The sequence below is a fragment of the Taudactylus pleione genome, unplaced genomic scaffold (genome assembly GCF_031769625.1).
Source record: "Taudactylus pleione unplaced genomic scaffold, aTauple2 ptg000149l, whole genome shotgun sequence".
Taxonomy (NCBI): Eukaryota; Metazoa; Chordata; class Amphibia; order Anura; family Myobatrachidae; genus Taudactylus; species Taudactylus pleione.
The window spans coordinates 2960178-2976689 of record NW_028284551.1 but is presented as its reverse complement, the minus strand read 5'-3'; the positions used below and the strand labels follow the sequence as shown (position 1 = coordinate 2976689).

At 44.0% G+C, this 16512-nt stretch overlaps 1 protein-coding gene across 1 annotated transcript in view; it reads right to left on the bottom strand.

Moving 5' to 3' along the window:
- Positions 1–429: 429 nt before the first annotated feature.
- SNX29 (sorting nexin 29) overlaps positions 430–16512 on the bottom strand; it is a 682594-nt gene continuing 666511 nt past the window's right edge. Inside the window, exon 21 of the mRNA XM_088474249.1 lies at positions 430–2006. Coding sequence (XP_088330375.1) covers positions 1877–2006 — 130 coding nt within the window. The 3' untranslated portion in view covers positions 430–1876. The remainder of the gene's footprint in view (positions 2007–16512) is intronic.

Here is a 16512-nt window from a genome sequence, read left to right as displayed (position 1 = left end):
TCGACAGGGACAAAAGGTCGACACACTAAAGGTCGAGAGGTACAAGTGGTCGACGTGGTCAAAAGGTCGACATGAAAATGGTCGACACCTGATTTAAAAAAACAAATTATCCCTAATCTTCACCCTAACCCTTCCTCCTGGTGCCTAACTCTAAAACCGTTGGGGTAGGTGCCTGAACCTACTGTAACCATCCCTTCTAGTGCCTAATGTTAGCCCTCCGGTAAGTGCCTAACCCTAACCGTCTGGGTAAGTACCTAACCCTCCAGTAAGTGCCTAACCCTAAAAAAAAAAAAAACATGTCGATTATTTTTGTGTCAGCCATTTTCAGGTCGACCTTTTGACCCAGTTGACCTTCTTACATGTCGACCTTTTGTTCCTGTCGAACTATTGACTGTCTAACATCTGGTGTCTATCTAGACATTGTCTATCTAATTACTGTCTATCTACAGTCCGGAACCCTACAGTCTCATGCTCCTTGCATGCAGTATAGTCTCACACTCGTCTGCAGTACAGTCCCACACTCGTTGCATGCAGTAAAGTCTCACACTCATCGTATGCAGTATAGTCACACACTTGCCGCATGCAGTAAAGTCTCACACTCATCGTATGCAGTATAGCCACATACTCGTTACATGCATAATAGCTGCAACTCATCACATGCAGTAGGTCTGCACACTCGTAGCATGCAGTAGCCACACACTGGTCGCATGCAGTAGATTCACACACTTGTCGTATGTAGTAGAGCCACACACTCATTGCATGCAGTGCAACCACGCACTCATCATAGGCAGTACAACAACACTGCCCGTATGTGGGAAAACTACACTCAATATATACTGTATATGCAATACAGCAAAATTCACTGTATGCAGTGCAATCACACTTTCCTTGTATGCTATAAAGCCACACCAATGTGCAAAAAATAAACCATAAAAAACTCAGACATTTTACATACACAGACCATTTTTACAGATCAATGTTACTGTATACATATTATTAGTCCTTTAATTAATTTAATTTTGGCCATGTTAAAAGTGATTCTTTGCAATATGAGACCCATTTCAAAGGCATAAAGTGCTTTATAGTAAGTGCTACTTAGTAAATATTGATCTTAGTGGTAAATTGAATATATATCTGCAAAATCAATCTTTTTGAATGAATGTCCTTTAGTGAATTTGGCCTTTACAATCAATATCTTCATAACAATTTTTTTTTTTAAATAGTGAAATATATTAACCAACTTCCGCAATATAATCCATATAATAGCTAGGAGACCCAAGTAATTATTTCAGGCTGTTCCATACTTAACCTGTATATATAATATATATACATTTGTTATGTAAGCTCAAGTAAAGCTCAGTCATTGGAAAATACTTTATATTTTTCACCTACTGTATTGTACTAAAATAAGCAGATTAAATTAAATGTAAAGGGCTGTAACACTCTACAGTCATCACTCTACTATGGGCAGTGTGTAGCCTTTATCCATAGGCTGCTATTGTAATGCAACAGAGTTCCTAATACTCAATGGAACTAGAATAATACTGGTTCCTAGAAAAATAATAGTAAAGAAGACGGAGAACATTTTATAGATCTGTATCCCACCATGATTATTATGCCTAATATGAAAAGGATTTTAAATCCCCATTCTCCAAGTGACCCCGTGATGTTAGTGATTATTGTGGACATTAAAGAAAAGCCTAAAAAATATGGTGGAGGAGACAAAAAAAATGTTCAGAGGTGGCCACTGTCTTCCTCTAGAACCAGGATCCATAAGCAGAGAGGTGACCTATTTCAGGACAGTCATTTTGCTGAGAGCAGTTTTCTATGTCCAACTAGTGATATTACTAATATAATGTTATTACAGAATAACGGGTCAGAGGTCCCCGCTCTGAGGCTCAGGGTTCCGTGACTCTCTCTGGTGACTGCGAGACAATTTCGGAAAGCGGGATGCCACTTTTGACCGGCTGCTTTTGCTGCCTTGCTCTGGATAGCCTTGGATGTCACTGAAAGACAGAATAGATGACACATAAACACATAATAGCTACATATTATTCACAAAATAACTATGACATAGGCAAGAAATTGTCCCACACAAATATGTCAGCTGTATTTCACCATCACTGACCCTAGAACATGCTATTTCCAGCAATTATATCAATCTGACTGTCAGTGGAAGATGGATATAAACCCTATTCATGTATAACTTAAATAAGAGCTACAAAACTTAAAATACAAGGTGATCTGAAATAAAAATGTGCAATTTACAAATGTACGTACAAGTATGTAAAAATCCCTATACACGAAAGGTAAAGTCTTCTGCCCACTTTGTCCCTCTGGTGGCGTGGCTGGTTTTCCACATTTTGTGCAGTGCTTGTTTTGTATCTCATTATTAGCATGAAGTCTGAATACACCAAATAAATACCCTCACTCCCTCTCTGCATGTCTATACACCAAATAAATACCCTCACTCCCTCTCTGCATGTCTATACACCAAATACATGCCCTCACTCCCTCTCTGCATGTCTATACACCAAATACATGCCCACACTCCCACTCTGCATGTCTCTACACCAAATACATGCCCTCACTCCCTCTCTGCATGTCTATACACCAAATACATGCCCTCACTCCCTCTCTGCATGTCTATACACCAAATACATGCCCTCACTCCCTCTCTGCATGTCTATACACCAAATACATGCCCTCACTCCCTCTCTGCATGTTTGACTACACAAAATACATGCCCTCACTCCCTCTCTGCATGTCTGACTACACCAAATAAATGCCCTCACTCCCTCTCTGCATGTCTGACTACACCAAATAAATACCCTCACTCCCTCTCTGCATGTCTATACACCAAATACATGCCCTCACTCCCTCTCTGCATGTTTGACTACACCAAATACATGCCCCCACTCCCTCTCTGCATGTCAATACACCAAATATATGCCCTCACTGCCTCTCTGCATGTCTGACTACACCAAATACATGCCCTCACTCCCTCTCTGCATGTTTGACTACACCAAATACATGCCCCCACTCCCTCTCTGCATGTCTGACTACAGCAAATACATGCCCTCACCCCTTCTCTGCATGTCTGACTACACCAAATACATGCCCTAACTCCCTCTCTGCATGTCTGACTACACCAAATACATGCCCTCACTCCCTCTCTGCATGTCTGACTACACCAAATACATGCCCTCACTCCCTCTCTGCATGTCTATACACCAAATACATGCCCTCACTCCCTCTCTGCATGTCTATACACCAAATACATGCTCTCACTCCCTCTCTGCATGTCTGACTACACCAAATACATACCCTCACTCACGCTCTGCATGTCTGACTACACCAAATACATGCCCTCACTCCCTCTCTGCATGTCTATATACCAAATACATGCCCTCACTCCCTCTCTGCATGTCTGACTACACCAAATACATACCCTCACTCCCTCTCTGCATGTCTGACTACAGCAAATACATGCCCTCACTCCCTCTCTGCATGTCTGACTACAGCAAATACATGCCCTCACTCCCTCTCTGCATGTTTTGACTACACCAAATACATGCCCTCACTCCCTCTCTGCATGTCTGACTACACCAAATACATGCCCTCACTCGCTCTCTGCATGTCTGACTACACCAAATACATGCCCTCACTCCCTCTCTGCATGTCTATACACCAAATACATGCCCTCACTCCCTCTCTGCATGTCTATACACCTAATACATGCCCTCACTCTCTCTCTGCATGTCTATACACCAAATACATGCCCTCACTCCCTCTCTGCATGTCTATACACCTAATACATGCCCTCACTCCCTCTCTGCATGTCTGACTACACCAAATACATGCCCTCACTCCCTCTCTGCATGTCTGACTACACCAAATACATGCCCTCACTCCCTCTCTGCATGTCTATACACCAAATACATGCCCTCACTCCCTCTCTGCATGTCTATACACCTAATACATGCCCTCACTCCCTCTCTGCATGTCTGACTACAGCAAATACATGTCCTCACTCACTCTCTGCATGTCTGACTACACCAAATACATGCCCTCACTCCCTCTCTGCATGTCTATACACCTAACACATGCCCTCACTCCCTCTCTGCATGTCTATACACCAAATACATGCCCTCACTCCGTCTCTGCATGTCTATACACCTAAAACATGCCCTCACTCCCTCTCTGCATGTCTGACTACACCAAATACATGCCCTCACTTCCTCTCTGCATGTCTGACTACACCAAAGACAAGCCCTCACTCCCTCTCTGCATGTCTGCATACACCAAATACATGCCCTCACTCCCTCTCTGCATGTCTATATACCAAATACATGCCCTCACTCCCACTCTGCATGTCTGACTACACCAAAGACATGCCCTCACTCCCTCTCTGCATGTCTATATACCAAATACATGCCCTCACTCCATCTCTGCATGTCTGACTACACCAAAGACATGCCCTCACTCCCTCTCTGCATGTCTGACTACACCAAATACATGCCCTCACTCCCCCTCTGCATGTCTGACTACACCAAATACATGCCCTCACTCCCTCTCTGCATGTCTGACTACACCAAATACATGCCCTCACTCCCTCTCTGCATGTCTATACACCAAATACATGCCCTCACTCCCTCTCTGCATGTCTATACACCAAATACATGCCCTCACTCCCTCTCTGCATCTCTGACTACACCAAATACATACCCTCACTCCCGCTCTGCATGTCTGACTACACCAAATACATGCCCTCACTCCCTCTCTGCATGTCTATATACCAAATACATGCCCTCACTCCCTCTCTGCATGTCTGACTACACCAAATACATACCCTCACTCCCTCTCTGCATGTCTGACTACAGCAAATACATGCCCTCACTCCCTCTCTGCATGTCTGACTACAGCAAATACATGCCCTCACTCCCTCTCTGCATGTTTTACTACACCAAATACATGCCCTCACTCCCTCTATGCATGTCTGACTACACCAAATACATGCCCTCACACCCTCTCTGCATGTCTGACTACACCAAATACATGCCCTCACTCCCTCTCTGCATGTCTGACTACACCAAATACATGCCCTCACTCCCTCTCTGCATGTCTGACTACAACAAATACATGCCCTCACTCCCTCTCTGCATGTCTATACACCAAATACATGCCCTCACTCCCTCTCTGCATGTCTATACACCAAATTCATGCCCTCACTCCCTCTCTGCATGTCTGTCTACACCAAATACATACCCTCACTCCCTCTCTGCATGTCTATACACCAATACATGCCCTCACTCCCTCTCTGCATGTCTATATACCAAATACATGCCCTCACTCCCTCTCTGCATGTCTGACTACACCAAATACATGCCCTCACTCCCTCTCTGCATGTCTGACTACACCAAATACATACCCTCACTCCCTCTCTGCATGTCTGTATACACCAAATACATGCCCTCACTACCTCTCTGCATGTCTGACTACACCAAATACATGCCCTCACTCCCTCTCTGCATGTCTATACACCAAATACATGCCCTCACTCCCTCTCTGCATGTCTATACACCAAATACATGCCCTCACTCCCTCTCTGCATGTCTGACTACACCAAATGCATGCCCTCACTCCCTCTCTGCATGTCTATACACCAAATACATGCCCTCACTCCCTCTCTGCATGTCTGACTACACCAAATACATGCCCTCACTCCCTCTCTGCATGTCTATACACCTAATACTTGCCCTCACTCCCTCTCTGCATGTCTGACTACACCAAATATATGTCCTCACTCCCTCTCTGCATGTCTGACTACACCAAATACATGCCCTCACTCCCTCTCTGCATGTCTATACACCAAATACATGCCCTCACTCCCTCTCTGCATGTCTATATACCAAATACATGCCCTCACTCCCTCTCTGCATGTCTGACTACACCAAATACATACCCTCACTCCCTCTCTGCATGTCTATACACCAAATACATGCCCTCACTCCCTCTCTGCATGTTTGACTTCACCAAATACATACCCTCACTCCCGCTCTGCATGTCTGACTACACCAAATACATGCCCTCACTCCCGCTCTGCATGTCTGACTACACCAAATCATGCCCTCACTCCCGCTCTGCATGTCTGACTTCACCAAATACATGCCCTCACTCCCGCTCTGCATGTCTGACTACACCAAATACATGCCCTCACTCCCTCTCTGCATGTCTGACTACACCAAATCATGCCCTCACTCCCACTCTGCATGTCTGACTTCACCAAATACATGCCCTCACTCCCGCTCTGCATGTCTGACTACACCAAATACATGCCCTCACTCCCTCTCTGCATGTCTGACTTCACCAAATACATGCCCTCACTCCCGCTCTGCATGTCTATACACCAAATACATGCCCTCACTCCCTCTCTGCATGTCTGACTTCACCAAATACATGCCCTCACTCCCGCTCTGCATGTCTATACACCAAATAAATGCCCTCACTCCCTCTCTGCATGTCTGACTTCACCAAATACATGCCCTCACTCCCACTCTGCATGTCTGACTTCACCAAATACATGCCCTCACTCCCTCTCTGCGTGTCTGACTACAGCAAATACATGTCCTCACTCACTCTCTGCATGTCTGACTACACCAAATACATGCCCTCACTCCCTCTCTGCATGTCTGACTACACCAAATACATGTTCTCACTCCCTCTCTGCATGTCTGACTACACCAAATACATGCCCTCACTCCCTCTCTGCATGTCTATACACCAAATACATGCCCTCACTCCCTCTCTGCATGTCTATACACCAAATACATGCCCTCACTCCCTCTCTGCATGTCTATACACCAAATACATACCCTCACTCCCTCTCTGCATGTCTGTACAACAAATACATGCCCTCACTCCCTCTCTGCATGTCTGACTACACCAAATACATGCCCTCACTCCCTCTCTGCATGTCTATACACCAAATACATGCCCTCACTCCCTCTCTGCATGTCTGACTACACCAAATACATGCCCTCACTCCCTCTCTGCATGTCTATACACCTAATACATGCCCTCACTCCCTCTCTGCATGTCTATACACCAAATACATGCCCTCACTACCTCTCTGCATGTCTGACTACACCAAATACATGCCCTCACTCCCTCTCTGCATGTCTGACTACACCAAGTACATGCCCTCACTGCCTCTCTGCATGTCTGACTACACCAAATACATGCCCTCACTCCCTCTCTGCATGTCTGACTACACCAAATACATGCCCTCACTCACTCCCTGCATGTCTATACACCAAATACATGCCCTCACTCCCTCTCTGCATGTCTGACTGCACCAAATACATGCCCTCACTCCCTCTCTGCATGTCTGACTACACCAAATACATGCCCTCACTCACTCTTTGCATGTCTGACTACACCAAATACATGCCCTCACTGCTTCTCTGCATGTCTGACTACACCAAATACATGCCCTCACTGCCTCTCTGCATGTCTGGCTACACCAAATACATGCCCTTACTCCGGTGAATACAGTGCACCGGCGGCTGGCTTATAAAAATATCACAAATTTACCATCTGGCCGTGGCTGCAGGGGAGTGGGTTGGTGGGGTCCTACAAGCTTCGGGCCCTTGGGCAACTGCCCAACAAGCCCAATGGAAGAGATGGCCCCGGGACAAGGCCAGCATAATGTGATTCACTGCACTACACCTCCCATTATGCCTGCCCACCTGGATCTAGAGGGACTTTAGTAAAATATCAGCAAGTATGCTTTAACCCGATCCCTGGCATAACGATACATTATAAACTTAATACTACTTTAAACCAAGCTTTAACAAACCACATTTCTACAAATGCAATTACAGTAGTAATCTGACTAACTGTTGATGGAGCAGACTGGGGGGCAGATTTATTTACCCCGGGGTTGTGTCACGTGGTCTCTTCTCCCAGGTAAAGTGACCAGAGCTATTCAATTAGAGACCTGCAATCAACCCGCTAGCAGGCCTGAGGATGCAGTTAAAGCTTATTTCTCCTTGCAAGGAGGCAGGGTCACAACCCCGGAGGCGTGTCTAGCACTGAGAAGCACCAGGTTTGCTGTATGCCTGTCCAGTGTCTGCCTTCCATCCTTTCACTGCCACATGCACCAGGGAAATACAACCCAACTGACTGGCAGCAGAAGTCCTGAAATTGAAACTGCTGGAACTTTATTTGGTGCATTTCAGACTTCCTGCCTCTAATAAGGTATGTGATGCTGCAGCAATTTGCAATGGGGTCCACACAGTCCTAGCTAAGCCCCTACTTTTTTATATAAAGTATGATACGTTAAAGACTTGGTGGTCCTTTAAAGGAACACAAAGAGACACAGGGCCTGAATCAGAGGTGGACGCAAATCCCGTTGCAGCTGCGATGCCATACACAGCTGTGTCTCAAGTACACTGCTAGCACATATAGACTAGGGATGTGCAGGCTCGGATAGGTTCGAGTTTGCACGTGGAGTTCGGATTTTTCCCTCCAAAAAAACGGAACTCAGAACGAGGCAAAACGTCATCTTACATGGACGAACATCATCATTCCTGGACAAAAGACCAGGAATGATGATGTTCGTCCATGTAAGATGACGTTTTGCCTCGTTCTGAGTTCCGTTTTTTTGGAGGGAAAAATCCGAACTCCACGTGCAAACTCGAACCTATCCGAGCCTGCACATCCCTAATATAGACGCACCCTCGGGTGCTCATAGGTCACAGCATCGGTGTTCTGAGGAACCCTATGGTCTGCTGGAAGTAAGCCGCCAGAGCATTAACCACTGCATACAAATTGCAGTCGCAGACGCTCCAGCTGTCAATCACTCTTGGTCTAAGTCCTCACTGTGACCGGCATTGGTAATTATTCATGCGCAGTGCGACTCATACACATGCGCAGTATGAAGATAATTGTACAACACCGCAAACATCGGCATTGTGTCCACCTACTGTATGAATCAGACTCACAGGCTTTGCTGCAGCACACACATAGGGGTAAATAACATTGTCCTATGTAGCTTCAAGGAGAAGGACACAAATGGCAGTGCAGCCTATGTGGGGGCTTTGTTTTGTACTAGTAGCATAGAGAGAGCTCTGCAATGATGCTCTAGTTAGCTGTCTCCTAATTAAGGGCGTTTCATTAAATGAAGTACATTAGCAATCCATCCCTGCTGGGCACTCTTCACGTGCTCTGATCCTACATGAATGAATGATTTCCCTCTATGTCTGCTGGAAAAAAATATCATCATTCATTCTGGCAAAATAATATACAGTTTTGTGGAACATTAGAATGATTGCTCAGTACATACAGTTATATGGCTTCATGAAAACATTCAGTTGCCAACAATTACGTGTGTGACGTAATAATATGAGTAATATGAATCCATCACATGTAACACACACACACACGTATGTGTATTCCATGTATACATACAGTCAAATGAAAGACTTTAAAATTCAAGTTAGGATCAGCCCTAGGTGTGTAAAAAGTGGAGTGGATGAAACATTCTGTAATGAAAATAGAGAACCTTATAGGAAGACTTTGCTGCTGTAGGCTCATGCAAGTAGCGGCCATAACACTGTTAATCCACATACATCTAGCCTCTTTGCATGTTAAACAGCCCTTCTAGTCTCGCCCAGGCCCAGCGACAGGGGTACAACTGTACCAGGCCTCAAGGTCCTAGGGGGGCCCTGGAGTGTACTGCTGCCTGTGCTGCTACAGTAATCAGCAGGGTGCAGGCATGTACGGGGCCCCTGCTGATCACCGCAGCAGCAAGTCCAGTGGTGGTGGTGGTGGGGGGGGCAAGGTCCTGACACTTACTACTGTCTGCTGCTGGGGCTCTTGCAGAAGCTCAGCACTGGGGTGGGGGTGGATCTGTTGCCTGATGACTCCTCGATGTCTCAGCCAGTGATCCGAGGAGTCTGATGTAAGTGGAACTGTCCTCTCAGATCACTGGCTGAGAGATAGGAGTCATTATACAGTAGCACCACCCCCACCCCAGTGCTCTGCCTCTCTCTGGTCCCACCCAGCAGCAGCTGGACAGAGAAGGAGGACTCCAGAAGAAGCTGCCCAGAAAGCTCAAGCAGGAGAGGTAAGTGCAGCCTGGGAGAGGGAAGGATACAAAATTAGGGATAGGATTGGGAAGCACAGTAGTGGATGGGAGAGCAGTGTGTGGGGGGATGGGTGAGCAGTGTGAAAGGGGGAATGAGAGAGCAAAGTGTGTGATGGGGATGGGAGAGCACACAGTGGGGGATGGGAGAGCACACAGTGGGGGATGGGAGAGCACACAGTGGGGAATGGGATGAGAGCACAGTGTGAGATGGGAGAGCACAGTGTGGGATGGGGGATGGGAGTGCACAGTGTGGGATAGGAGTGCACAGTGTGAGAGGGGGATGGGAGAGCACAGTGGGGGATGGGAGAGCACAGTGTGAGAGGGAATGGGAAAGCACAGAGGGGGATGGGAGAGCACAGTGTGGGATGGGAGATGGGAGAGCACAGGGTAGGATTGGAGGGCACAGTATGGGATAGCACAGTGAGGGATGGGAGAGCACACAGTGGGGATGGGAGGGCACAGTATGGGATAGCACAGTGTGGGGTGGGAGGGCACATAGTGGGGGATGGGAGAGCACAGTATGGGATAGCACAGTGTGAGGTGGGAGGTCACATAGTGGGGGATGGGAGACCACAGTATGGGATAGCATAGTGAGAGATGGGAGGGCACAGTGTGGGATGGGGATCACAATGGTGAATAGGAGAGCACATTGTGGGATGAGGTATGAGAGAGTATAGTGTCAGATGGGGGAGCACAGTGCGATATTAAAGCACAGTGTGGGATGGGGAGCTTATGTGTAAAAAAAAATTAATATATCATATAAATATATTTGGACTTTACCAGCCCCCATGCTGCTTAGCTTAAGTCCTTCGAGAATCAAGTAGCCGGCAGAGTCAAGCAAGCACCGAGAGATGAGAGAATCCGGCGCATGGCGAGCTGAGGAAAAGCATCACAAGCAGAGTCACTGCGGCAGGCATATATAGAATAAGGTAAGTGTGGGGCATGAAGGAAAACTGTGGGGGCTCAGAGGTTCCCCATAAAAACCACATATAGGCATACCCCCCAACTGTCCCGCTTCTGGCGGGACAGTCCTGCTATTCAGGTACTGTCCCACCTACAGGTCGCAGAGTCCTGTGGTGGGAGAAGTTGGGCGAAATCAATTTCACCGCTGCGCAGAGTAGTGGGTGAATAGATGCCATGTGCATGGCATCTCTTCACTGTGCAGGGAGGGCAGACTCAAGCAACTGGCCTGTTTCTGCCAGGGACCCTGGAATGGGGGCCCCTAAAATAATTGGCGTACCGGGCCCCATGATTTCTGTTGCCAGCCCTGGTTGCGCCATGGCGTGGCACAAATCGGTAGTGCCTAGCTTCTTTTGCTGTAGCGCTAATTAGGCTAATAGTATTCAAGCATGGTCAGTCATGTACAAAGAATGACTGCAAGAGGAGACTACAGCCAGTGTTAAAGAGGGAAATATGGGGAGTGTTTTACATAAGCTTCAGGGACCAACTTGCTATTGTTTCATAAGCAGAGGTGTCTAAGGTGAGATCACAGAACACCAGCAGAAAACATAATTAGCAAATAGCTACAGTAGCAGAAGAGCATAATTCTGCCTGCTAATACTACACATGTATTATTTAAAAGTTCAGTTCCATGGTGAAGTGCACAGGCAATGGTTTGCTGAAAGTGGAGAAAGATGATAGGATCAGAATATTTATCTTTTATCATGTTTTTGATAAACTGATGACTGTACGCCTGTAGTCAGTCTAAGGAGCACTACAGTCCTGAGTACAAGTCTCTATGGGTGGTTCTGTAATTTTGTAGGGTGCATTCTCCTGGCATGATTAGTGAAATGTCATTCACTTAGAAGGCAAGATCAATGCTATTGCTAACTATTATTTGGCACTGAGTGATCTTTACTCCCATGTTGCAGCATTTCTCACTTCAATGGAGAAATGCTGAGGAGGGGTGTCTCCTGAGATGATAAAGCCAGCAAGTCCAATGCAACATTCTCTCCTCCTTGGATTAGGAGTGTGCCGCGTCACTATGACATCACAGCCATGCGCCTCACCTTCAGCCTGGTGAAGCAGTAGCTAACCGCAGCTTTACATATAGAAAGTTACTGGCTGCTTCTCTTTGATGAAAGTGGCTGACATCCTGTAGAGAGCGCCACAGGGAAAATTAAAAATTCAGGATGAGTGAACCCCATTGAGGATTTATGGGATACTCAGCCATGACATCTGAGAGGTTTCCAATACCGTCAATCGGGCATCAGTGACTTTCTATTGGAAGAACAGGGCTATATACTATCTGCACAATTATAGATATTGATAAACTCAAAGCTGCAGCAAATACAGTACAGTATGTTGTTTCTTATATATTGAATATATGTGAAATATTTATGTTTTTTATTACAAAAGTTGGGGAATTACACTGTCCTTTCAGATATCACCTACAGTATGTAAATATGTATTGCTTCTCCAGTTGCAAATATGTTAATAATGATGAATCCACTTGAACTCAGATGATTAACCTCGGCCTCGTCTTTCTCTAGACATGAAAGAGAGCTCTTAACCAGCAAACTGTATTTCTCATGCATGCCAGGCAGACGTAGAGTCCATGCTGTGAGATAGCTTCTCTCAGAGTAATTGTTATTTTGATTTCCAGGAATCTCTGTCCGGATGTACTATTCTGAATACAGATTCATGTAAATTGATTTCCCCATAATGTGTGTTTTTTGTAGTTAATCTTTAGAATACAGTTTCCCTCCCTTTCACTGTTGACTTCCCAAATGATGTTTATTGCACTTTTTAAAGCTGTGTCTGTATAATTACATCTGTAGTTGCAGGCATTAAAAAATATTCTATCGTGTCTGTGCAGACAGTACTCATTTTGTGTCATTTCATGGATGTTACAAATACATAGCTTGGATACAAAGACTCTGCACTGTATAGATAGCCGGCAATATAGGAGTATGTCTGGTGCATGACCAATTTATACGGCAGATTTCTAACAATGAGGAAAGTGTCGGAGATCAGTGTGGGAGGTTACTAATTGTAGCTGCTCATTTCTTTATTAGAATTATTGGTTTTGGAATTACGAAAATCCAGAGTGAAAGATGAAGAGATTCATCTCATATTTATTTATTTCAATTACAGTAAGAATACAAATATCATTGAGGAAGTTGAATACAGAATATACTGCTATAGATCAGGGGTGGGGAATCTTTTTTTATGCCGAGGACCATTTTGATATATATAACATTATTTGCGGGCCTGGTGCAGGCCACACCCTCTCCGTGTGATGTCACATAGGGGCTGGGCCACAATCACTCGGTGATTACAGCAACGCCCGGAGCATCCTCAGGATGCTCCATGAGCTGTAAGGGCAGCGGTGTGACCATCTGCAGCATCCTAAGCACACTCCAGGCGGCACTGCTGCATAGATTTTGGCTGCAGGATGCTATTCCAGGCACCCTGCTAGCCAAATGAGGCTAGCAGATAAAAGCTCAGATGGCCAGACAAAATGATTCCGGGGGCCTTATACGGCCCCCAGGCCTGAGGTTCCCCATCCCTGGTATAGAAGAACAATGTGAAATAAAAAAATAAATAAAAATAAGACTAGTAAAACTTCTAGGCAAATCATATGGGGGACAATGATTTCATGTCACACAACCAATCAGCCAGTGAGGCACTGAGATAAGCAAAAATTTCCTCCAAAATACATGCAATGGCTGAAATTGGGTTGTTATGGGAAAGTCAGAAGGGGTTGGGTTATTTTTGTTGTTTGACTTCTACCCTACAAACAAGTTGCACTATTAAATCAATGTACTGATGTTAGGAGTGTTCCTTCAGCATACTTACAAATTGCCTTATGTTGTCCTCTGGGGGAGAGTGATGGGAATGGGTATGTTTATGTGGGAGGTAGGACGTGGGACACGGCAATGGGATTCTCATTATCACGGCCTTACACAGCGGGGGATTCGATGATGCAGTTTACAGCTAATTGCGCCATCACAGCCCCTGTAGTGAAGAGGGCAGGATATAGGAGGATCGTCTATTATCCTGGAAGCCCCAGAGAACTTGCAGAGCTTCCAGAAGATTAGACAAGTTTTCCTTCTACTCGGGTGCCGGTAACAGAAGGCTTGGACTGTCATAGAGCAGACCAGCACCCTACCTACAAAAAATTATATTATAGAATTGTATTTCATTTTCACATTATAATAAATACATTTGTTCCTGTTGATACATTCAAGACATTTACTAAATGTTTTTAAATTCTCGCAATATTTCAGACCACAATACAGAAATCTACTTTGCTAAGCAGGACATGCATGAAAGGAAGAGAGAGAAATTGTATTCTCCTGTAGCCAGGGGCAGAACTGTGGGAGACAATGGAGGCGCCTGCCACCGGGCTCCAGCTCTGAAGGGGCACCTCCTCCATTGTCCACAACATATTCACCCCACTTAGGGCTGTAACTATGTACCCGGAGTGTACTGTCACGGCCGCCCAATACATGGCACCCATTCCCAGCGTCTGAGAAGCCACCATACATTAGAGGAGAGCTCCATGTCAGACCATCAGCTGCCACCTTCGTCTATCTGTAGCCTGTCTGCATGCAAATTGCTACATTACAGTATAAGTAGCTGTGATGGGGGAGGCACCAAATTATAACTTGCCTCCGGGCATCTGGGATGAAGTTACGCCACTGCCTGTAGCTATACTATTACAGAATACACCGCAATTGTATTATAGCTATACTATTACAGAATACACCGCAATTGTATTATAGCTATACTATTACAGAATAATCAGCAATTGTATTATAGCTATACTATTACAAAATACACAGCAATTGTATTATAGCTATACTATTACAGAATACACAGCAATTGTATTATAGCTATACTATTACAGAATACACAGCAGTTATATTATAGCTATACTATTACAGAATACACAGCAATTGTATTATAGCTATACTATTACAGAATACACAGCAATTGTATTATAGCTATACTATTACAGAATACACAGCAATTGTATTATAGCTATACTATTACAGAATACACCGCAATTGTATTATAGCTATACTATTACAGAATACACAGCAATTGTATTATAGCTATACTATTACAGAATACACAGCAGTTATATTATAGCTATACTATTACAGAATACACAGCAATTGTATTATAGCTATACTATTACAGAATACACAGCAATTGTATTATAGCTATACTATTACAGAATACACCGCAATTGTATTATAGCTATACTATTACAGAATACACAGCAATTGTATTATAGCTATACTATTACAGAATACACAGCAATAGTATTATAGCTATACTATTACAGAATACACCGCAATTGTATTATAGCTATACTATTACAGAATACACAGCAGTTGTATTATAGCTATACTATTACAGAATACACAGCAATTGTATTATAGCTATACTATTACAGAATAATCAGCAATTGTATTATAGCTATACTATTACAGAATACACAGCAATTGTATTATAGCTATACTATTACAGAATACACAGCAATTGTATTATATCTATACTATTACAGAATAATCAGCAATTGTATTATAGCTATACTATTACAGAATAATCAGCAATTGTATTATATCTATACTATTACAAAATACACAGCAGTTGTATTATAGCTATACTATTACAGAATACACAGCAATTGTATTATAGCTATACTATTACAGAATACACAGCAATTGTATTATAGCTATACTATTACAGAATAGTGTAGTGCGATCGCAATGCTGTCCTCCGCACTGTGGTACATACGCATGTGCAGTACGCACCATCAGCAGACCTGCATACGCGGTTGCAATAACAATCCATGGTGAATCAGGCCCTATTACAGAATACACAACAATCGTATAATAGCGTACTATTACAGAATACACAACAATCGTATAATAGCGTACTATTACAGAATACACAACAATCGTATAATAGCGTACTATTACAGAATACACAACAATCGTATAATAGCGTACTATTACAGAATACACAACAATCGTATAATAGCGTACTATTACAGAATACACAACAATCGTATAATAGCGTACTATTACAGAATACACAACAATCGTATAATAGCGTACTATTACAGAATACACAACAATCGTATAATAGTGTACTATTACAGAATACACTACAATCGTATAATAGCGTACTATTACAGAATACACAACAATCGTATAATAGCGTACTATTACAGAATACACAACAATAAAAAAAATTATGTTTCTGTAATTTTGTATCATTTCATTTATTCTTATTACCTACTATAATGTCTCCCCTTACCTAGTAAGCAGTAGTATACAATCAATTTATTACTGCTTGCTAGGTATAGTATGGCAATATGAACATATGAAAATATACTA